This window comes from Cupressus sempervirens, chromosome 11, assembly GCF_028749045.1.
Source record: "Cupressus sempervirens isolate cs-2001-9-10 chromosome 11, ASM2874904v1, whole genome shotgun sequence".
In the NCBI taxonomy this organism is placed as follows: Eukaryota; Viridiplantae; Streptophyta; class Pinopsida; order Cupressales; family Cupressaceae; genus Cupressus; species Cupressus sempervirens.
The window spans coordinates 848,577,781-848,602,696 of record NC_143128.1 but is presented as its reverse complement, the minus strand read 5'-3'; the positions used below and the strand labels follow the sequence as shown (position 1 = coordinate 848,602,696).

At 36.0% G+C, this 24,916-nt stretch overlaps 1 protein-coding gene across 4 annotated transcripts in view; it reads left to right on the top strand.

The window, feature by feature from the left end:
- The window catches only part of PBG1 (20S proteasome beta subunit G1), an 80,086-nt gene extending 56,890 nt beyond the window's left edge, over nt 1-23,196 (top strand). For all 4 annotated transcript variants that reach the window (XM_089811578.1, XM_089811577.1, XM_089811576.1 and 1 more), the window contains 4 exons: nt 12,002-12,131; nt 12,499-12,658; nt 12,804-12,989; nt 22,739-23,196. In XM_089811578.1, the coding sequence (XP_089667704.1) occupies nt 12,002-12,131; nt 12,499-12,658; nt 12,804-12,989; nt 22,739-22,852 (590 nt within the window). In that variant the 3' untranslated portion in view covers nt 22,853-23,196. The remainder of the gene's footprint in view (nt 1-12,001; nt 12,132-12,498; nt 12,659-12,803; nt 12,990-22,738) is intronic.
- Nucleotides 23,197-24,916: the final 1,720 nt, after the last annotated feature.

The following is a 24,916-nucleotide window of genomic DNA, read 5'->3' as shown; positions in this document are numbered from 1 at the left end:
CTTTGCAAATGTAATGACAATGCCATTGTGGGATGTGTTTTCCAATTACATCAATCTATCTTATATATATATATGGAAAATGAGGTAAGGAGAAAAACATTCCCCTTAATGGGACATGTCTATTCATTATTGAGCAATTAGTATAATAATAATTGATTATGTTGACTATATATATTATATATATTATAATATACTATTATTATATATATATATATATATATATATATATATATATATATATATATATATATATATATATATATATATATATATATATATATATATATATATATATATATATATATATATATATATTTATATATATTCAATAGTCTTACAGGATTTATCCAACAAAAGCTATAAACATTAACACTCCCTCTTAGTTAGGTAGGATAAACACATGACCATATATTACCACAATGTAATATAAGAATATAAGAGTATATTTCATTAGAAGATATCCAACATTTTGATATCACATTTAATATCATTAGTATTGGCCTCCAAAATATCAAATGATATTTACCAGATACTTAAAATATTCACAAGGTATGTACACACGCATTCTCAATGATGCTTACCATATGAATAGCCATGGTTTGTTTAAGGAACTTAATCCACCATGCAAGTAATCTTATGTTGTGATGTGCTTAGACATCACAAGATGTCCATCACAATAGAAGGCCATGGTCTGTTTAAGGAACTTAATCCACCATGCAAGATATCATCTATCATGATCTTCGTAGACATGATAAGATGACCATCATAATAAATGGCCTTGGCCTGTTTAAGGAACTTAATCCACCATGCAAGATGTAATCTATTATGATCTGTTTCAGCCATCGTAAGATGTCTGTTACAATAGATTAAGTAATTTAGAGATCGTCACCTTTTAATAACTACTACAAATACAAGTCATAATCATTTGGAAGTCGTCACTCCCTCATGATGTACACAAGGGGTAGGCCCATCAAAATTATGCAGTCACTCGTATGGATTTTTAGACTCCCTCTGAATCTAAACTAATATCAATCTCCATTTTCCTACGATAACATACTCGGAGGAAAGATCAAGGCAAATAGCTTTATAGTGCATATTGAATTACAAAAAAGAGAGATTTACTATATTATAAATACAATACTTGAAAAGTTTTACTTGAGAGAATGATAGATCTCTTTCTTGTTTGACAAATATTATATCAAATTCTTAAATATGTTTTTGAATGAATGTAAATAATTCAAATGCAATTATACATTTATAAATACATCTATCTATCTATCTATCTATCTATCTATCTATCTATCTATCTATCTATATATATATATATATATATATATATATATATATATATATATATATATATATATATATATATATATATATATATATAACACATCAAGTTTTAAGTTAACTAATAGTGCATTTGAACTATACATAGAACATAGAAATAAATAACTTTGTACCTTTCTTACTGTGTTGGTTCCCGAGGTCTTACCTTCTTATATTAGTGCCTTCATTCTGATATTATAAAGTCTACAAGCGAATTAATTTGGGTTTTCTAGATCATGAATTTAAATCTCCTAAAATTATTGTTTGCCTTAAATGGAAATCATTGATATAGTTCTCCAACTCAAAATGTCGATATGGTGGCGAACTAGTTGAGAAATAGTTTGGTCAAAAGAAAAAGCTTAAAGATTCTTGTTGGGACTTCCTTTAAAATTATAAGTGCGGTCCACATTTATATCTCCCATGTAAGGTGTTTGGGCCACGCCGACGATCTCATACTTCAAGGAAGTCTTTTACTGTCCAATTATTATCCTAGGCACATTTTACTTTCTGTATGTCATAGTAAATCGTTGTCGATGACTGCTAGCTCCTAGTTGTCGGGATGGTGAAGATGACTGAAATTACTACAATTAAAATGTTCAATAATGGTTGCAGAGTATGGTATGGTGAGCGTATCTAAATCAAAGTGATCTTCGATTAAGGATTGTAGGGAGTGTGATTGCAATGAATGCAAAAGTTGATGCTAGTTTGGCACCAATGTTGATGTCACTTCACACAAAGATGTTCGACACTGTACAATGTCGCCGATCTAAGTTGATTGCTGCAAATAAGAATGCTAATGTTATCACTCTAAACGCTAAGTTCGTATTATCATATCTGATGGATATTAGTGTGCAATGCTATCGATATGCACGGAGATACAATTGATTCACAATCTAATTGAAGTTCCCAAAGGCTTCGCTATTACTGATTCGGTAGATGGTCATCGGTAGTTATTGTCTGCATCTACCCTGTCGATCAAACACGTGTATTGCAAACTGCTACTTTCTATTTTAATGTCTGAAATTTGTATATATCTATCATGCCTTTAACCATTTTCTTACATTTGCAGCCTGCTCTGATACCATGTTTAGGTTTGAGGATCTCTGCAAATGTAATGGCAATACCATTGTGTTATGTGTTTTCCAATTGCATCAATCTATCTTACATATACATGGATGAAGTAAGGAGATGGCATGTCCCTTCATGGGACATGTCTCTATATTATTGAGAGATTAATATAATAATAATTGATCATGTTAACTATATATATATATATATAATATACTTATATATATATTATATTAATATCTAGATATATATTTTATCTCACTTAAGATATATATCTTCAATAGTCTCATATGATTTATTTGACAAAAGCTATAACATTAACAGTCTTATCTAAAGTCGGGATGTTTTTCTTTGACGAAGAACGATGACCATTTCTCTCTTCCTTGTCTGAGCAGAATTCTAGGTTTAGCCTTTAAAGGCCTTTGATTTAGGTGTTAGTCTTTTGTTAGGTCCACCAAATGGGAGGGATGATGCAAAATCTGAAATTGATGATGTACTACTTGACTTTCCTTCATATGATGCCAATCTTCCCCCTGTTGCAAATCTTGTTCCACCTATTATTTCTCATAATGTTGGCACATCTACTCTTCGACCAAAATGTTGGGTTAAGCCTCTCAATGATCTTCGTACTGATGAGCTCACTAAGGGAAGATCTTCTAGGCGTAAGGGCAAGCAGCCAGATACAATTAACTTTTCCCTCATGGCCAACCTTCATAGTAGTTATGAGCCTCAAACATTTAAAGAGCTCGAAGGGATTCCGGAGCAGGAACAAGCCATGGATGCGGAATAAGAGTCTTTCGAAGAATTACACCTAGATTCTCTCTGATCTTCCTCTAGGGAAGAAACCCATTAGCTGCAAATGGGTCTATAAAAGTATCATGCAAATGGTACCATAGATAAATATAAGGCCAAATTACTTGCTCGAGGTTTTACATAGCGAGAGGGCATTGTCTATGAGGAGACTTTTGCTCCTACTGCCAAGATGAGTACAATTCGTCTTCTTCTCGCCATTGCAACTTAATTGGATGCAAAGTCCATCAAATGGATGTTAAGAGTGCCTTCCTAAATGGTGAGGTGCTGAAAGAGGTCTACATGATGCAACCAGCTGATTTCAAGGTTGTCGGCAAAGAGCACCAAATTTGTAGACTCAAGAAAGCACTCTATGGACTCAAATAGGCTCCTTGACCACAGTACATCAAAATTGATTAGTACTTGGTTGCTCATGGTTTTCAGTGTTGCCTTTCTGACAATAATCTATATATCAAATGCTTTGGTGATTATAATCTCTTTCTTGTTGTCTATGTGGATGACTTGATCAATAGTGGCAGTTTAACACATTCGATTCCAAAAATCAAACAAGATCTGTGCTAGGATTTTGATATGACAAATTTGGGGCTTCTTCATTATTGTTTAGTTGTTGAGGTTTGGCAGACTAATGGTAGCATCTTTATTTCTCAATCTAAGTATGCGAGGAATTTGCTTGACAAGTTTCGTTTGTAGTATTGTAAACTTGCTTACACACCTATGGAGAAAGGAATGAAGCTATTAGCCAATTTTTATTCTCTTGATGACGAAACCACTTACAAGACCTATGCAGAAAGGAATGAAGCTATTAGCCAATTTTTATTCTCTTGATGACGAAACCACTTACAAGCTATTGGTTCCCAAAACCACAAATTGGAAATCCAAAAGCTTTGCCAGTTCCCCAATAGGATTACTCAATTAGTTTTGTCCAACAAACAAGAATAACTTCAATTGCCTTGCACTTTAGGCTTTGCTAAACCCGTACAAGCAAACCTTCCTTCAACTCTTATGACTTTGATTCAAGGCTTTTTCTATAGCGAATTTAAACTTTTTCAATTCTTAGGTTGGCGAAATCTTTAAACTTGTCAACGGGCCCTTGGTCTATTGGTGAAGTTGAATGGCTCACAAAGAGCCCACCAGGGATCAAGTCTTGCTGAGTGCAAGGCCCATAGACATCATAAGGGATGAGGTCGGGATCGTGCCCCGGGCGAATTTGGCAGCGTGGATGCTCCTTAGTCCTTGGCTCTTAGCCGAAGAGGTGTTCAGTATTCAGGCACGTGTGGGCCTGTATTGGGTACCTAAAAGTTAATGGTGGCCTTCGCTGGTTGGTAGCTCGCAGGCTTTGTGCCTCGCTGGGCTGCCTTCCAGGTCTGAACCCTCCATCAAAAAAAAAAAAAAAAAAAAAAAAAAATCTTTAAACTTGATCAAAATAAGTATGAATGCTTGAAATTTTTATTTGTGAAATGAATGTTTTTTAAATGAAAAGAATAATATTTACTAGGAGTCATGATTGAATAATATTTACTAGGAGTCATGATTCTAGATACAGTAAGTTCATAGATTCAGATTGAGTAGGTTCGGTTGATGATAAGACATCAACTTTTGGATATGTGTTTAGTTTGGTGTTTGGTGTAGTCACTTGGACCAGTAAGCAACAACACGCAGTTTCACTCTCCTCCATTGAAGCAGAGTATCGAGGAGCTGTTAAGGCAGCTTGGCTTCATTGGATGCTTGTGGATATGCATTCATCATAAGTAGGATCGACTCCTTTACCCTTTGATAATCAGGGAGTGCTCAAACTTGCTAAGAACTCGGTCCTTCATGAACGAACCAAACACGTGGACATTCACTATCATTACATTTGCCAGTTGGTAGAAGACGATAATGTTCAACTGCAGTATGTTCTAACAATAGATCAAACTTCAAACATTCTCACCAAGCTTCTTGATCTGAATAAGTTTGTTCAATTTAGGGGACAACTTGGTGTTTTGGACAGATTGACCATTAAGGTAGGGTATTAGGATATTATTATTTTATCACCTTAATGGTCAATTATGTATTATATGTAATTATTTCTAGATAAGATTGTCTTTATGATCTTCTTAAGTTTCTTTTTAGAAACTTTCTGTTTTGTATATTTGTAAAATTCTTTATAATGATCTCTTCGATCAATTGTTAATGCATCAGATGTTTTACCAATTACTTTGCGCAATAATCTTATCATATAATCACAGAGTATGCACTACAATATACTTTGCAACCGTTCAAATCCTTGTTTGGTAATTATGAACATAATTAGATCCAATTCGTTCAATCTTACATTTTGTACATCTTGCTCATTAAGTTACAGTCCTATCAATTCACATTCCAAGTTTCAATTGTTGGATATTCAACATCCAAAGTTGTTTATCGATCTATATTCGCAAAGCAAAGATATAGATAATGAACATTTCTCACAATGGCTCAAGGCCAAAACCTTGACTTAGTCAATTTTCTGTAAAAATTACCATGTCACTTTTCACAAAGGGATTAGGCAACCAATCGAGTGTTGGGAGTAGTGTTCCCATCTAAATCAACCTGGACAAAGAGCAAACACAAAGCATTTTTGTGTCCAAATAGATTTTGTAGCAGGTACTAAGCAAATCGCTTGTGCCGAGTGATCCAAGCGCTATGGGTGGGCTCCTCCCCATAAATCACTTTCCATGGAACAATTATCAGTACCAATTTTTTTTCCAATTTGGACCCATTGAGTGATCCAAAATACATTGACCAAAATGGACATGTCACAAAGAAGTCAAATCTAGATATCATCAATTTGGTCAAATCTAGATATCATCAATTTGGGATCCATGCAAAAAGCAATCCTCAAAGAAGGGTGGACACATGATCATTGCGCAACATTACAACCATGGTTGGGCCCTAATATTTGCTTCCTACAATAGCACAATAGGCTGCCATGTAGACTGCATTAGGCTGCCATGTAGACCGCATTATTGAAGCCTTCACTTGATAATCTTAACATGCTAGCGGACGCAAGACACTTCTCACAATTGCCCATTGTTAGAACTTGAAGTGGATCAGCCTCTGAACTCTCATGATAGCACGATTAGACACTAAGTCAATCTATTAGTATAAGTTATAGCACCTGAGTTAATCAGAGATAATAGGTGGCACCCAAGCACATGATGGTGTGAAAGCGTTCAAGGATAACCACATGGCATACAACTAGAGTCCATAGATTTGAAGTGATAAAGGGGCTCGTGTGACCCCAAGACATGCAATATGACCTGTGTCATTGTGATATCCACTAATCTCTCCCATGCTACCCAATCTCTTAGAGGAGAGCTAAAATTTGATGCTCCTGTCCTATGACATCCAATAGAGAAAGCCTTTGTGATCCATGACCAACACCAATATGATATCCACATGTTCGAACCAAAACATTTTCTTGTTCCTCCTTACATTCACATGATTTCTCGGCACCAAGAAAGTCAACAGAGAATTCTTTATGGCCGACATGCTTGCAACCAGCTTATGGCAACTTTATGTTGCTATTGTGATTCCAACCGTCTCCATACTTGGATTTTGTGATCTTGACACTCAGTGTAAATTATGTTACTTGCAACGACGATGCGCTTGTTGTGTTAACAATTGCACTCTTGGCCCCATCATCCTACAATATATGTTAATGGTGATGAGTGATAATTACTGATATTGTTCCTTCATATACGATTCATCTCTACTTCCTCTGCTGATTGGTGACCCTCTATGCAAAACTAGAATGCTTGGATTCAATAACAAAGTCCATGAGGTGGAAAAGCATGATTGTTTCACAAAGTCTCTCAATCACCCATTGTGCTTGATAAGGTCATAGTTTTAGTTATTGCACGGATGATATGTTAATATCAGGTTTGGATATTAGTTTTATGCCAAACGGTAACACCAATGGACACATATACCGATTGCTTATGGAGATCTTTGATTCATAGAGTTCTGCATGGACCAAATTGGAGATGGGTGGGCTCCCTATCAGTTTTATTCAGAGCATCCTGAAGATACATCTTTCTTTCTTTATCATCCATTACCCATCAAACCTGGCATTGTGCAGTTTTTATGATCATATTATGACAATGCAGATGTAAGTCTGCTTACACAAAACCTTCCGACTTGAAGGTGAAAAACCCAACAATAAATGTCTAATATATAATTGATAAAATGGCAAATTTATTTCAAAATAGCTTCTCTCCTTGAAGCTAGATGAACCTTGAAGTTGTATCTTCTTTTGGAGCAATGTGGCCTTCCACTAAGGGTGGCAGATTTTCACCAAGTTGGCCCTTTAAATAAATCGGTATATATAAATTTGCTTAGCCACAAGGCAAATGCATATTTGATTTGTAGTTGGCTAAGGATACTCCTGCTGCTACAAACGACAACACTTCTTGTGTGCTCGGGTTCACTATAGGTTCATCATAGGAAGACCCATAGAGAACCCAAACACCTAAGAAGAACCCGTACTAGAACCAAGACGTAGGTCTAAATAGCCGAACTCAGAAATAAGTAAAATTTGGGAGTTCGAGATTTTTCTCGACTTGCCAATAGCAAAGCGACTAAGGATAGTCCTGCTGCTATAATTGACAACACTTCTTGGGTGCTTGGGTTCACTATGGGTTCATTGTAGGAGGATCCATAGAGAACCCAAACGCCTAGGAAGAACCTATACTACAACCAAGACCGGGGTCTAAATAGCTGAACTTGGTAATAAGCAGAATTTGGGAGTTTGGGATTTTTTTCGACTTGCCAATAGCGAAGCACCAAATAAGGATAGTTGGGCATGGTGACAAACTTGAAAGTGTAATGAAAAATCCTAAACATGCATTCAAATTGTTTTGCTGCATGCACCGATCTTGGCAATGACAGAAAATGTTTTGTTGAAAAGACATTAGAAATTGATAGGAAGGAAGCCGATCCTATATAGTGTTTGGGCATGTAAAACAAAGGGAGATTGAACATAAAATTGTAACGAGCCTTCCGAGATTAATAGAGAAAGAAAGAAGACGTCAGGACTTTACATGATTTTTGAAAACTTCAATATAATCCAAAAAAGTTATCAAAATTATTAAAAAGCTCGATACATCGGACAAGTTTCAAAATGATTGACGGAGCCTGATAATGGTCCTACAACCATGATTAAAACTCGATATTCCAAGTGATGCCGGAGCTTGCATATGGATGAGCGCTCGTTGTTAGTTCCAATGCTTGGTTCAGGACCCATAAGAAGTCCCCGTACCTCTCTTTTCTCTCAACACCTTCTTTTGCGCTCATGACAAGCTTTGATGTTTTCATACGTGTCTTGGCAGATGCTTTGTAGCCGGATGCTTCATCCAAAACTTAAACTGTGACTTTTTTAGTTGAAAGTCAAAGTAAAGGATGGCATCATTCATGGACAGGTTTTGAAGTTATTTCAGCCCACAAAAGCAAGTTCAGAACTTGATCATATTTTTGATGCACTTGCTTCACTCTTATGAGCTGCATGATTTAGACGAGGCGTTGGGGCTCGATATAAGAAAAGAAATGCAAAGAATTATCGGAAACTCAACTTAGTTCTAAAACCGATTTTAAAGCCCGACTCATGTTTTGTAACATTTTCTCTTTTCTGCAAGAACTCACAGAGATGGAACTAACCTATAAGTTAATGTTATTGATCCAGAAATTCTAATTGTAATACCCACTGTATTGTCTGTAACCATGGCCATAGATGATACATAACAGCTTTAAGCATTAATGAAGGTGTTGGTGATTTGGAGGAGAAAGTGGAATTGATTTTCCGGAAAGCCATTATTGAGAAATATTCAAATGGGGTATTTGTCATAAGCTAGGTTTAATGACTGTTGCAGGGAGGTCTAGAAAGATGCTGGCTATGGAGGTGTTTTATGTTCTTTCCTTATTTGGTCTGTGAGAAAAGCTGGTTGCTATTGGTACACCCAAATGGAAACCTCTAGGTGATAAAAGAACACTGACGATGAATTTAGTATAGTGAAAATATGTCGAAGCCAAACATCTGCATGTCTTCTTCATTAAATGTGTATAGGAGTAATGTTTCTTTGCTGCATATACTCAGAAGGCTAATGTGGAGGAGGCCTTGAAACTCTTTAGTCAAGTATGACATCAGGGTGTGAAAACCAATTACAGGCTTTGAAGAGTGTTGTTATTATATAGAATGAAGAAGACATCGGTGCTGATGAATAGATGAAGACTTCTTAAGCTTTTTAGAGGATTATAGAAAGAGCACAAGGCATTCTCACAAGACCTTTATCCCAGTCTTCCTTGCAGCAATTTGCTAAAACAGAAATGAGACGGAAAAAATCTTGTAAGCAAATGAGATGAAATATTCAATGAAGATATCGAATGGCAATTAGATGGCTATACAGATATTTGGAAGAAAGATAAGGCAGTTACAAGCAACCAAAAAACCTTCTGTGTGAAAATGGAAGGTTTATTTTTGTAAATTTTCAAGAGGCTGTTAGCTGTTAGGAAACTTAAAAGTCAGTTTGGGAAAATCTAAATAGCTAATCAGAAGACATTGTAAAGGACTTTTTCTGAACCCCCATTGCACTTTGATGCAAGAGTGAGAATTGGTTTGGAGAGAGGATTCAGTTTTCAGTTCTGTAAAAGGGGGAAATAAGCGGGGTTAGTTTTTCCTTCTGAGCATAGTTTGTTGTATAGAGGGGCTCTGAAACTCATTTGGTAATAAAATAAGAGGAAATTTAATTTTTTGTGTTTGTTCATTCTCTTTGCAGTTGTATGTTTCCTGTGAGAATTTGCAATTGTCTACGATCACTCCATTATAATTGGTTTTGATCATGTGGTTTTGGAACCTTTGAGTTGTTTGTGGGTTTTGGAGTGAATGATTCTTATGTCATTTAGTTCTTTTCCCATCTAATTATAAAATCACAACTGCATCCATATCATAGTAATGAGCGGGTGTTAGTTTTCCTTTTTTGCTTTCTGGTTAAAACATTCCTTGAAAATTCAAGTTAGATCATATGAGAGAACTGTACCTCTAAAATTTAGAGGAAGATCATCAATCCCAAGATGATCTCTCAAACTGTTGATGCTTATTAGTCCTTCCTGGGCATTCTGAGTTATTTTCTGCACTTTCTTTGAAGGATTAATCTGTTAACCAACATATAGCACAATCAAGTACTTAAGTTAATGTGTTGCATGTTTTTTGGATCTGTTCTCAGCATGCAATTGACTTGGAAATGCAAACAAGTTATTTTGGTTTACTTGTACTAATCTGGATAAGTAAAAGATATTTTCCACAAGTCAAATTGTGATATTGCTATCAGGGTTCAACTGTATAGCTTTTTTTTTGAGTCAAACTCATTGACCCATATTTCATGAGTAGTGGGTCACATGAACCCATCTAGCCGATGCTCACAGAGGTGAAGCACTGGGACTTCCCGGGAGGTTACCCATCCTAGTACTACAACTTGAGTGAGCTTAGCTACAGAGTTTCCTCCATCATTAAATCCACTTTGCTTGCAACCCCATTTGCAAAACCTTCAGCAAGTGTTGTGTCTTATGAACCATTCATTAGAAAGCCCCTTGAGCTCATCAATCGATAAGTAGGAGATAGTTTCCCCAGCAAGTAAAATTGTGATATTGCTATCTGGATTCAACTGTGTATTTATTTTGATTCAAACTTATTGACACATATTTCATGAATAGTGGTTCGCATGAACCCATATCTTATAAGAATGAACGGGACATTTAAATTTAATTATACATCTCCCATCATGCTATCGAAACAGTTTCAATTAGTAGGATATAATGGAAATTAAAAAACCTGCTTAAGTAAAAAAGGATCTAAATTTTTTCTAGTGCTATCCACTAGCTAGTGGATTGCTTCACTGTATGCTCCCATGTTATTACAGTATGATAACATAAATGCCAAATAAATGGACTTCAACTATTTCTTCTACGCAGATTTATTCATCTAAATTCACATTATATTTCCAAACCTATCACCTGTTGAATTTAAATGTTAATTGTGTATTGATTACCGTAAGCTTTTGCTTGTGTTTATTGGCAGGATCATATGGATCTACACTTCATTACAAGAGTCACATGAACCCATCTAGCCGATGCTCACAGAGGTGAAGCACTGGGACTTCCTGGGAGTTTACCCATCCTAGTACTACTCCAACTCGAGTGAGCTTAGCTACAGAGTTTCCTTCATCATTAAACCCACTTGGCTTGCATCCCCATTTGCAAAACCTTCAGCAACCGTGGTGCCTTATGAACCATTCATTAGAAAGTCCCTTGGGCTCATCAATCGATAAATAGGAGATATTTTCCCCAGCAAGTAAAATTGTGATGTTGCTATCTGGATTCAACTTTGTAGTTATGATTCAAACTCATTGACACATATTTCATGAGTTCGCATGAACCCATATCTTATAAGAATGAATGGGACATTTAAATTTAATTATACATCTCCCATCATGCTATCAAAACAGTTTCAGTTAGTAGGATATAATGGAAATTAAAAAACCTGCTTAAGTAAAAAAGGATCTAATTCTTTTCCAGTGCTATCCACAAGCTAGTAGATTTCTTCACTCTATGCCCCCATGTTATTACAGTATAACATATATGCCAAATAAATGGACTTCAACTATTTCTTCTACGCAGATTTATTTATCTAAATTCACATTATATTTCCAAACGTATCACCTGTTGAATTTAAATGTCAATGAAGTATTGATTACTGTAAGCTTTTGCTTGTGTTTATTGGCAGGATCATATGGATCTACACTGCGTTACAAGAGTCTTCAGAGGCTGAAGCCTATAGGAAAGCATTCTCTTTTAGGTGCTGGAGGAGAAATCAGTGATTTCCAGGAGATAGTGCATTCTCTTGATGAACTCATGTATGTGTTAGTGGTTCACTCTTTAGTAATTAAGGAAGCAGTCTTTGCTGTTATTTGATATATTTCTTTGAGTAGTTCGTAGGCAAAAACTACCTTCAAAGATGACATTTTATAAATGTGATTCTATGGAGGCAAATCATAGTTTGTTATTTCTTATAGTTGTAATAGTCCTTTGAATTTTAAAACATTTTATCCCTGATAGAAAAGAAGCCTGCATTTGTTTATTTCTAGTCTGTCGTAAAGAATGACGCTTTCTGTAATCTTCTATCTAAACCATTTTTGAAAGTAGCAAGACTAAAATTGGACACAAACTAGTATTTTGTTATTCATAATTCACTGTTGATTCCATGTGCGCAATTGAATGCAGACTCTATGATAACATGTGGGATGATGGAAACTCTTTGGGTCCCAAAGAAGTACACAATTATCTGAATAGGTTGATGTATAATAGGAGAAATAAATTTAACCCTCTATGGAACACAATTGTTTTGGGTGGAGTCAAGAATGGTCAGAAGTACTTGGGCACGGTAAATATTTAGCCACTGCAATTTTTCCTACTATTGTTACACTGCTGTTTGTGTTGTCTAAAATATGAATATTCATCTGTTTTATTTATCAAAAAATTTCTGTTCTGTTTATTCCATTGTTACTCTTCCCTGTGAACCTATCTAGGTGAATATGATAGGTGTCCACTATGAGGAGAACCATATTGCCACTGGATTTGGGAATCATCTTGCTAGACCGATCTTTCGTGATGAATGGAAAGAAAATATGACCTTTGAAGAGGGTGTCAAGCTTCTAGAGAAATGCATGCTTGTGCTTCTGTATCGTGATCGCTCAGCTGTCAACAAGTTACAGGTAAGAATTGTTATTTATTTTAGATTTTATAATGTAAGTCTACCCATTACGAAGTTTGGAAAAATATTCTTTCTAGATGACATTGTGGGGTTAAACCAGGTTAAATTACTTGTGTATACAGTATATGTCATTACTTCAATAACATAAAATTTGAGAGATAACCTTCGATCAAAATGTCTATGTAGAAAGTGATTAAATAATAATATGGACATGATAATCTGAGAAAGTGTCAAGGCAAATCCAAGTTATATATGAAGTTATTTTGTTACAGAGCATCAGAACTATACAAACGAGTTTCAGTGGCTTCATTTTCAATGTGAAAATTGATCATATATAATTCAGAGGATGTTACTTAGTAACATTTCTTGAATGAATAACAGGATGTAAACAGAATACCATAATGTAACTATTATTCAGACCAATGTTCTAGAACAATATGTTGTTGCAATTGTTCATTCATCAGATATGCAATAGCCAAAGAAGTTCATAAAAGCATAGATTAAACTATCGTGGATATATCTCTGCAATAAGTTCACTTATCACGAGATCTGTGGTGCAAGAAGTTACATAACTTTCTGGCAGGAAAATATCGAAGAGAGTTTTCAATATCACAGAGAAACTGGCAAAATATCAGCAATAACTTGATGTTTTATCGTGATAAGTCAGAAACTTATTGCCTGCAGACACATACATAGTGACGGCCCAAAGAAGGCAAAACATAAATTTTTTGATTGCAAAAACAGGTTTAGAGAGGAGAGAAAGGGTATAGACTATTTTGATATTGTACTTGTATTTACTTATAGATTTACAAAGAAATATTCTATTTTTTTAAGATGCCAATTCGGGTTTGGGAATGGATTCGGGTTCGAGTTCAGGTTCATGGGTTCGGATGCATTATCTATACCAAAAAAATTTAAAAATAAGAGAAACATGCATAATTGCAAAACTGAGTCATTTTACAGTATGAATATATGTTGCTTGATCATTGATCAATGCGAAATGTCAACGATAAACATTAAATACTTGCTCATTAATCTAATTTCATGATTGTAAAGAAAATCATACATTGAATTACTAACTTGCGAAATGAAATTGCAAAACATGGTTAATTCATCAAATAATAAAGTTTGAAACATAATGATAAATGACAAGTGTTTAGTAGTTTATCATTGATCATAGTATCAAATGCCCTTCAAGGGTCAAATGGGTCATCAAAAGATGAGTGATCAATGGCGTCATCCCCGGCTGCAACTACTTGTAGATCCTCATCATTGGAACCCAAACCGGTTGCACTAGCCTCAGATGCTGCTATATCATCCCCCTCTTCCTCAACATGAGAGATTAGATGAGTGAAATAATTTTTATTAGGTTCCTTTTAGGGTTACACTAAAGAAATATTAAAAAAAACTCTTTAAAGTCGTTCTCCCATGTTTGTTGTGGATTTGCCTGGGTTAGCTCCAGCATGGACCTGGGTGAACCCACATTCTGAAATAATGACCCTGCCCAGACCCAGGCGGACCAGGACCTGAATCCGGGCAGCAGGGGACGAATCCAATAACGGAGCTATTATTAGTTTGCTTCAGGGTTCAGGTTGCCGGCCATCAGCATTCCACACGAGGATGCAATTTGTTACCTATTTACATTTATATATATCTAGATCAGCTTGTTTGATTTGTTTACTCATTTACTGATTCATTAGATGCATCTCCTTATTGAATTTTGCAAAAAAAATGCTTTTTAAATCAAATTTAAGCACCATTTTAAGTTCCCAATATTTTCTTGATAAGTTCCTGACTTATCTTATATATTTCCTGATATCTTTTTTTGGCCCTCGCAATAAGTTGCCAATAACAATATTTTGTACTATGGTTCATACATTTGGTCTCCAACGATGTGTATAATGCAAAATCTATAGCATAGCTGCCTGTGATTCAGAATGCTGATCGTTCATAACTACGACTGTTATTTTTTTGTAACTAACTTTTTAATTACAAAACAATTTATTTTATTATTTATGAGCTATATCAGCTCTCTGCAAAAGTGAAGTTGTTTGTTTGACGATAGACTACCAACATTTGAAGCTGAACAACATATAGCAAAAAACTATTGAGAAGCTGGGTGAGAAGACATACCTGGTGCTGGATGTACCAAAGATGAGGGAGTGGACGTTGGGGAGCTGAGTAGCCACAAACAGTGCCACCTCCTTTATGCACAACTTAATATGGAGAGCTGCTATAAATTCTTGTTCCTTTGATACTTTGACCATATATGTAGTTTCAGTTAACAACTGGGTTGCTTTATGTCTTTTCGCTTCTCTGCTAGCTTGGCCTCCTCAACTGTCGCCTTGGTCTGTACAGATTTTGTAGCTGTGCATGCTCAGCAAGTTGGCTCTTGAACTTCTGAGTACTCTTTTCCATCAGCGCACACTTTTTGCTCCATAGGGAAAGCTTTATCTCTTTGATCTGGAAGCTGGTTACTAGGGACTGTTTGATGCGTCAGCCTATTAAACAACTGTCTAAAAGTGGTCGCCATGCCAAATAAAGCTATGATTACCCTACCATCTCTCCTTCCGAAAGTAGGCCCGGCAGGGTGCCAAGCTGTCACCATCTCAGGGGTCTCCACTCCAAGCCATCCTCTAGATGTGAAAAGGCTGGTCAATTCCACCTCACACTCCTGTTGCATGAATGCTCAAATGTGTTGGGCATCTCACTCCACCAACGGGGAATGAGCTTTATCCAACTGTTAAGGGACATCTTCTTTCTCCTGCATAAGGATTGCCAGAGACTTCAAGATCTTGGATGCGTTGCTGAGTTGTACTAGGTGAATCCTCTTCATTGGGTTTAGCAATTTCAATGTTGATAATACCTTTTGAATAATTCAACTTTTGTTCCCTAATAGGTTCTTTTTCTAGAATGGCCATGTGCGACTCCTGTGTAGCAAATGTGGCTTCTGTGCAGGGAGGCATCACCTTGGATATGCTCAACACTATGTGAAGTTGCTTGTCTAGGGCAAGGTTAGTTACTAAAAAATTATAATCACCATCACCGATTGGTCTCTCTTGCTGCTCAATCCCTTTGACCATGACCCTGAGGTGAAGGGATTGCTGGAGCCTCAACTGGAATCCCAAGTATCTTCAACTTGCAATCAATCTATTCCATGAGCAATAGCTTTGTGCCTTCAACTATGGCAAGGTGGCCTCGGTTGGCAAAGTGGCTGCCATAAGAAATGTGGCTAGAGTGTTGGAAGTGGTAGTGTCATAGACAAAAATGGCCTCCACTATATCAATATCCGATGGAACCAAGTATTGAGCATAGACAGCTGACACAATGTTGGCCATGGGGGTGTTCCTGTGTATGATGGCAGATGTGGATGGGGACAACTCAATGAGCTCATAATTATCCTTTGTGCTATCTTTACTTTCTCTCAACACCTCCTTGTGGTTCCTTTTCTTCTTTGCCAGTTGCACCTCTTCCCGTGCTAGTGCCTAAATGCCCAAAGTACTCCAATGGAATGTAGTTGACCGTGAGGGGTCGTTCAGAAGTGGTTGGCTGGAACTTGTCTCATCTTTTGCAGGGACTTGAGTGTAGAGAGCATGCAAGAATGTTTTGCAGAATCCTCACTCAATTATATACCTTTCCCATGCTAAGGACAATCATGAAGTTAATCATCCATATAGCAACGTTAGATTCCTGACTAGCACCTATCAATCAACATTTTATTAAGTCCCTTTCACACTTCAATTCAACATTTGGCCAAGAAATGCTTACACAGTCCTCTATTCACTATTTTCATATGCTGTTAAGTTCGAGCAACATAGTCAATGCAGGGATGCTTCTTTGTGCTGTGGTGTAATGTTTCTTTCTGGTGCTAAAAGAAGATAGCAACCTGGAAATCCACGTTGTCAATCATCGTGTTGTGAGAATGCCGATTCTAATTTACCACCATGGATTTCATTGTGGTTTGAACTCCTGAAGAGTTGGGAAATGGCAATGGGTGGCCTTGTCTACTTGTGTGTGTTGAAGTGCGACTTTCAGTACATGGCAACGAGGGACTTGTATAAGTTAAACCATGGATGAGTTATATGGAATCCATATAGCTTATGAAATATGGACTGGAAGAGGCAATTCATCGAAAGGGACATCAACGTTAAAAGCCACAAAAAGATCCGAGGCCAGAGAAAGTATGGAAGTAAAAGTTCCAAGGAAGAAAATGGTCGAGGAAGCTCTTTTTGTTCTGAAGTTAAGAACAGAAAAAAGGGAGACTTTATATTTAATTGTTTTTTATGGAATTTGAAGCAGAAAGAAGCATTATTGAAAATGATGATAAAGAAATGAATCTCTCAGATGAAGAGGAAAAGAGCGAGCCTAAGTATGAAGACAATGATTAAGATAGTATTGAGGAAGAACTGTATAATGCAATAGACAAAGTCGAGAGACCTGGGAAGAACTGAAACTACAAGCAGTTAGTTCAAGAATAATGCAAATAGTCCAACTCGCTTGAAGAATCAAAATAGCCTTTCCTTTACTCATAAGGGGGAGCTCTTCATTGCACTATCATACAACTCTATAGATGCCTTTTTCATTAGTGTCAAAGGGGGAGAGGATGAGTAAAGGGGTGCATTAGAGAAAGGGTGAGCATTGCCATTGTATATTCAAGATCATTTCCTTGAGAGGTTGCCATCAATTACATAGGGGGAGATTGTTGGAAATTTGTTACTGAAGCTATTAATGAGGTTTGAACAACTGAATTCATCCTTGTTATGAACTGTTTATGGTCAACTTTATGTGATGAGTAATTATGTGTATTTTATGGTTGACTTTATGTGATTAGTAATGGACTATTGTATGAGACAGCTGGTTCAGGGAGTATGATTTGATTTTGGTTAGTTTGACTATTCAAAGACAAGTCAGAAAATGAGTGATTGAAGCAACTTCATAAACTGTAATTGATAAACAAATGGTTTGTGTAAATTATCATTTTCAAGTGATGCAATTATTAAGATAATATCTTATACTTTCTATAATAGTCAACTACTTGTCTGTAGTCCGTCTTTCAGTCTAGATAGGAATGTTTCCTATCCCGTCTCTTTTTTCTTCAGTCTAGATAGGAATGTTTCCTATCTTGTCTCTAGTTTTGTTTCTAATTCCGTCTTCAGTCTACGTTGTTTCTTTTAGAAAAAAGAAACAACGTCCTTGTAATTCTTTATAAGGAACGCATTTGTTCCTCTGTTAATTAATGAATCATCCGGAAATCCGTTAATCTGCGAACTCTTCTTGAATCTTGTAACATGGTATCAGAGCGAAGTTTTTTTTGAAAATAATAATTTCTTTTCAGAAATTATCAGTAGCTATTTTCGAAATTAAGTATCCGTGATATTTTGCTTCAAATTGGGTTTTTCCATTCGGAGAAATCTCACTGTAAATCAAAAGCAGGGTTTCCGTTTTCTGTGAGAAATTCATAGAACTCCTGGTTTTTGGCTAGGGCTTGTGAGACCAGTAAAGGGTGTTTTTTCTGCAAATCACGGCTCTACATTTTCTCTGGTCGGCTTGTGTTCTGCCTGGTTCGTGGTTCGAATGTGCCAACTTTCGGCCGCAGTCTACAAGGCCTGAAGTCGTGCGTTTTTTGGCCGTTTTTTACTGCCGTTTTTCTTGCAGCCGGGCTTTAGCTTTCATGCGCCTGTAACAGCGAAATGGTGTTTTTTCCATGCTTCTCAGCTCCTGTTTTTTTTTTTTGACATTTTTTAAAACAAAACGGCTCTCAATCCGGCCTCTGCGACTTTCCTAAATTTGCGACTGTTTTTGGAAGGTCCTCTGTCTTTTTGGCCACTGTTTGCTTCATATTTGGAGTCATTTTTTTGCACACTCAGTCTATAATCGTGCTTGGGAAGCAGAATCAACCATTTTTATCAAGAAATCTGAAGATTTTTCAAGCATTTTTCAGCCAGGGCCTTTTTTTTCGAAACCCTAATTTTTGGGGTCGTAAAATTTTTTTGTTTGCAAATTCTTGGTTGGTTTTTCGAGACCTCATCTGGGTCTTCGTCAGAATTTTCTGGTTACCTCATTTTTCGTGCCTCGATTTTCGAGCCGGCGGATTTACATTGCGACTGCAGATTCCTTCTGGGTTTTCTGTCTACTCTTCTGGGCACTTGTCATTTTTTTTTCTGGGTCAGCCTCAACATTGCCTCAAACTTCATGCAAATGGCATCTTTGACTAATCTGATGTTGGAGGGCAGTCTACGATTCAATGACCACAATTATGGACCTTGGAAGCAGCGCATCATCGCAATCTTCGAATATCGAAACACCGATCAACTTGTTCTGGGTGTTAGGCAGCGTCCGACTTCTCCGGGTCCTGATCAAGGCGAAGCTGCATTTTTCGCCTTCTGAATTTGTTTCTGTTTTTTTTGGGTTTGTTGATTTTCTCCTCAAAAATCATTTCAAGTTGTCTGTAATACGCAAGGTTGCGTGAGATTCTGGGTTTGTTGATTTTCTCCTCAAAAATCATTTCAAGTTGTCTGTAATACGCAAGGTTGCGTGAGATTCTGGGTTTGTTGATTTTCTCCTCAAAAATCATTTCAAGTTGTCTGTAATACGCAAGGTTGCGTGAGATTCTGGGTTTGATGATTTTCTCCTCAAAAATCATTTCAAGTTGTCTGTAATACGCAAGGTTGTGTGAGATTCTGGGTTTGTTGATTTTCTCCTCAAAAATCATTTCAAGTTGTATGTAATACGCAAGGTTGCGTGAGATTCTGGGTTTGTTGATTTTCTCCTCAAAAATCATTTCAAGTTGTCTGTAATACGCAAGGTTGCGTGAGATTCTGGGTTTGTTGATTTTCTCCTCAAAAATCATTTCAAGTTGTCTGTAATACGCAAGGTTGCGTGAGATTCTGGGTTTGTTGATTTTCTCCTCAAAAATCATTTCAAGTTGTATGTAATACGCAAGGTTGCGTGAGATTCTGGGTTTGTTGATTTTCTCCTCAAAAATCATTTCAAGTTGTCTGTAATACGCAAGGTTGCGTGAGATTCTGGGTTTGTTGATTTTCTCCTCAAAAATCATTTCATGTTGTCTGTAATACGCAAGGTTGCGTGAGATTCTGGGTTTTACCGTTTTTTCCACAAAAACGAAGTTTTGTAAATGCAACTTATTTTGAGTCATAGCACTCTTCTGGCAAAGCTTCTTGGTTTCAGCATTCTGTAGATCCAGGGAGGGTCTCAATTATCACAGAATGTTCCGACATCCGTACGTTGACCATTAAGGGAGAGTATTAAGATAATATCTTATACTTTCTATAATAGTCAACTACTTGTCTGTAGTCCGTCTTTCAATCTAGATAGGAATGTTTCCTATCCCGTCTCTTTTTTCTTCAGTCTAGATAGGAATGTTTCTTATCTTGTCTCTAGTTTTGTTTCTAATTCCGTCTTCAGTCTACGTTGTTTCTTTTAGAAACAACGTCCTTGTGATTCTTTATAAGGAACACATTTGTTCCTCTGTTAATTAATGAATCATCCGGAAATCCGTTAATCTGCCAACTCTTCTTGAATCTTGTAACAGCAATTTGTATCACAGTGCGATGTGATCACTTAATATGCTTATCTATTCATTAAGGCAATGCAGCAGTTTTGATTGAAAAAAGTAACTACTAATGAGCTGCTATTCATAATCCAAGAGATGTGATTTTCATTGGAGTTGTATATTTATTCTTCAAAAAGGTATTATTCGTTGTAGTTTTACTATTTGCAAAGTGCTTAGTTTGCTAGGTGTTATAATTTATGAGACAAAGCAACTTGAAGAGATATGACCCGTACTTGATGTGTATATTTGTTGGAGAAGCATATCACCTGTGAAAAGGTATGTCTTTCAAAGTAGAATGCAAGATATATATGGAGATTGACAATGGAGATGATGAAGTGTGTTGTGATTGAAAAGACAATCAAGTGTATACAGCAGATTTGTGAAGAACCATTAATTAGAAGATAATTTGCAGATTCAACGAGAAGAGTATGAGTTTATATCAGATTTATAAGAGGAGATTGTGATCATATTTTTGACAGATTTATGATCAGTTTACAGCAGATTTGAGAAGGGAATTTCAACAGATTGAAGAAGAGTAATATATCTTGTGAAAATGAGTGGTTGGTGCTGATGCAGAGGGAATCATTCTACGGTTCAATTCTGCATATATTTCATGATCCCATTCAGCTTCTTACACAACTATTGTTATTAGAGATTTACAATCTCTTCACTATTCTAATAACCGATAAACAATACTTCATAACTAATCACTGAATCATCAACCGTATCATTGCCGATGATGTTCTTCATGTAGATACTCTATGATCTGTGGTTACCCTCACTGCTTTGCAGTTGCCACATTCAGCACCTTCTCCCTATTTCCATCTCCATGTATTGAGAGTGAAGATTATTGGTACTCAGCTTAACCACTCCAAATGGTTGTACCTGTATATGTATATCCCATCCGACCTCCCTCAAATGCAACTGTCGTCATAGGTCTCTCAGCTTCCACGGTTAGACATTTCACCTTCCCAAATATCAATTTTAGAACGTCAGGGACTTCATTATCTTCTGAGCCATTCCTATTGTACCCACAGTGTTCTCTGTTTGATCTAACCGTCCCGATCACTGGCATGAAGTCACTGCATTTAATAAAACAGGAATCCTTTAAATCATATTTCTACGCATAGCCAATTCTTGAATGCCGTACAAACAAATAATATTCATAATTAAGACTGATATAATCCAATACAGGTATCAGTGTGACTTCCTATTCACTATAACATTCCTTCACAAGAATCAAACCAAAATTAAGGATCGGTACAAAACAAAAGTTCATTTCATAGCCCGATTCCTTATACTATTGAATCATTTATAAAAGATAACCAAAATCTGAGTCTCATTCACTGTCATATTATTTGAAAAAAATATCAAAGTCGATACTTCATTCTATTATTTCCTTATTCATTACATTTTGCTATCCCCCTCCATCGAGACCGATTTTAATAAACTTTAAACATATTAACTACTATAGTTAATATATTTTATTATTATTCTATGACATTTAGACTATTTGGACTCCATTACATCAATAAAACGTGAAATGGCTTACTAAGCCATATTACATTAACAATTTATATTCCCTTATTTATCAAACTTTTATGATGCACCTGCATCATATGGAGATGATGAAGTGTGTTGTGATTGAAAAGACAATCAAGTGTATACAGCAGATTTGTGAAGAACCATTAATTAAAAGATAATTTGCAGATTCAACGAGAAGAGTATGAGTTTATATCAGATTTATAAGAGGAGATTGTGATCATATTTTTGACAGATTTATGATCAGTTTACAGCAGATTTGAGAAGGGAATTTCAACAGATTGAAGAAGAGTAATATATCTTGTGAAAATGAGTGGTTGGTGCCTCTAGCGAGTTGGTGCTTACAAAATGAATGAGATGTTTGTCCCTCTAATGAGTTGGTGTCCATGAACTGAATGAGGGCTTGGTGCCTATAAAATTCGTAACAAGTAAACCATTAAAAGCAATATTTATGCCATGGTTTTATCCTGCAAGGGCTTGCGTGGAAACTCTGTTGTTGTGTTGCTTGATTTTATATATGTGCTGATTTAGATTTAAATCTTAAAGAAATTAAATAAGCTTTAAGAAGGATAAAAATAACTAACCAAGTTTTAAGATGACAGGAACTTACAGTCCATTTACCCTATCTTTTGCAGATAGCTAAGATTACAGAAGAAGGAGCCACCATTTCTGAACCTTATGCATTGAAAACATCCTGGGAGCTTAGTGCATTTAAAAATCCAACTGCAGGGGCTGAGGGTTCGTGGTAACTAGAGACATGACTTTGCAGTTGTTTCACTTGGCAAGGCAAAAAGTTCATGTGGCTTGTCTGGAATGATATGCCAATTTAGAAACCTGAATTGTGTCCTTTTTCAGAACCTTAATGAGGTCTTTCAAGAATTAGTGCATATTGATTAATAGCTATAAAAAAAAGAATTGGGAGGCATTATGAAAGATATTTGGATTAGGTAGGGTCAACTTTACAGTTATTTATCTTGAGACAGAATCTTTTGAAGCCTATTTTTCTGCTATTCAATTATTTGCACATTCAAGTATTCATATTTTCTAATATCTGCAAATTTTGATAATATTTGAATGTTTATGTTTATGATTAGCATTTGACTTATCGTACCATTTGATGATTATTCTATTTGGGTTATTATAAAGTATAAATGAATGACATGGATGTCTTCTTATACACAGTTTTTGCCAAAAGCACACTGCTTAGATTTCTTTACAGTACTATCATATATGCAAGGAGGATTTAATCTTTGTTATCAGCTGTTAAGATGTCACGTCTTATCAAATATATGCATATACATCCATTCAAATTTGCAAGATATTTTAAAAACAAATTGGGAGGCATTGTGAAAGATATTTGGATTAGGTAGCGATAACTTTACAGTAATTTCTTTATCGCGAGACAATCTTTTGAAGCCAATTTTTCTGCTGTTAAATTATTTGCACATTCAAATATTCATATTTTCTAATTTCCACAGTTTTTGATAATATTTGAATGTTTATGTTTATGATTAGTGTGACTTATCATGCCACTTGATTAATCTATACAAGGTTTTTTGCCAAAAGCATTCTGCTTACATTATTTTTTCCGCACTATCATATATGAAAGGACAGATTTTTATTTTTGCTATTAGCTGTTACGATGGCATGTCTTATAAAATATATGCATATAAATCTATTCGAATTTGCAAGAAATTTTGAAGCTGTATGTGATATTCCAAACGTGTTATTTCAGAATCAATATCAGAAGACTTGTGAATTTAAATTTGTTGTAAAAAACATCTCGAGAATCTAGATTTTGGCATGGAGGTAGAGACCAGGCAGCTATCAATGAAAAACAAAAATTGTTGTAGCTTGCCTTCAGTTTTGGTTAGGTGGTAGATTTCAGTCAAAGGTAATGGGAAATCTTGTCATTTTTTTACTTTGGTCAATTATTGTTTTTGGATCAAATAATCAAAAGTGAATCTCTTTGTGCGAGCTTAGATAGAGGATGTATTATATTGGCTTGTTTACATGTCAAAATATGCAACTGTCAAAATTGTGTGAAGATGAACTATATGAAGTCCAGCATACATGATTTGGTCACATGGTCAGAATTAATGGTTTTTATTAAGGTGAAATGGGATTTTGGAAGGGCCCAGACCCTTGTACCATGATGAAGATAAAGTAATAAGGCTCATGAAAACAACAAAAGATGACTGCAAGAAGCCAGCAACACAACATCTACACAACAAAGTTAGCCAACAAGGGAGCAATAAGTACCCGACAAAGGACCAACCCAATGTCAGGGTGCTTAAAAAGCCAAATTGTTCCCTCAGACATCTGATTAACCTGAGTGATTTTATTCTTGATGCTAATTTGTTTTGCCCAATTTTTTTATGATGCATTTGTCACTTCCACTATTTCAACAGTAGTAGACACAACAAAGTTAGCCAACAAGGGGGCAATAAGTACCCGACAAAGGACCAACCCAATGTCAGGGTGCTTAAAAAGCCAAATTGTTCCCTCAGACATCTGATTAACCTGAGTGATTTTATTCTTGATGCTAATTTGTTTTGCCCAATTTTTTTATGATGCATTTGTCACTTCCACTATTTCAACAGTAGTAGATGTGACACTTTCACTTCTCTACCTTTGGAAGGTGATCTACTTTTAGTGGATGTGTCACACACACTTTTCCACCTTTAGTGGGTTATAAGTTATCACTCTGTATAATGTCATAAGATTAACTCACTTGTCATAATTTTATGCGTTCTTATGTCTCACTTACCAAGATGTTTTGTTTGTAATATCAATTCAGTTAATTAAAGCTA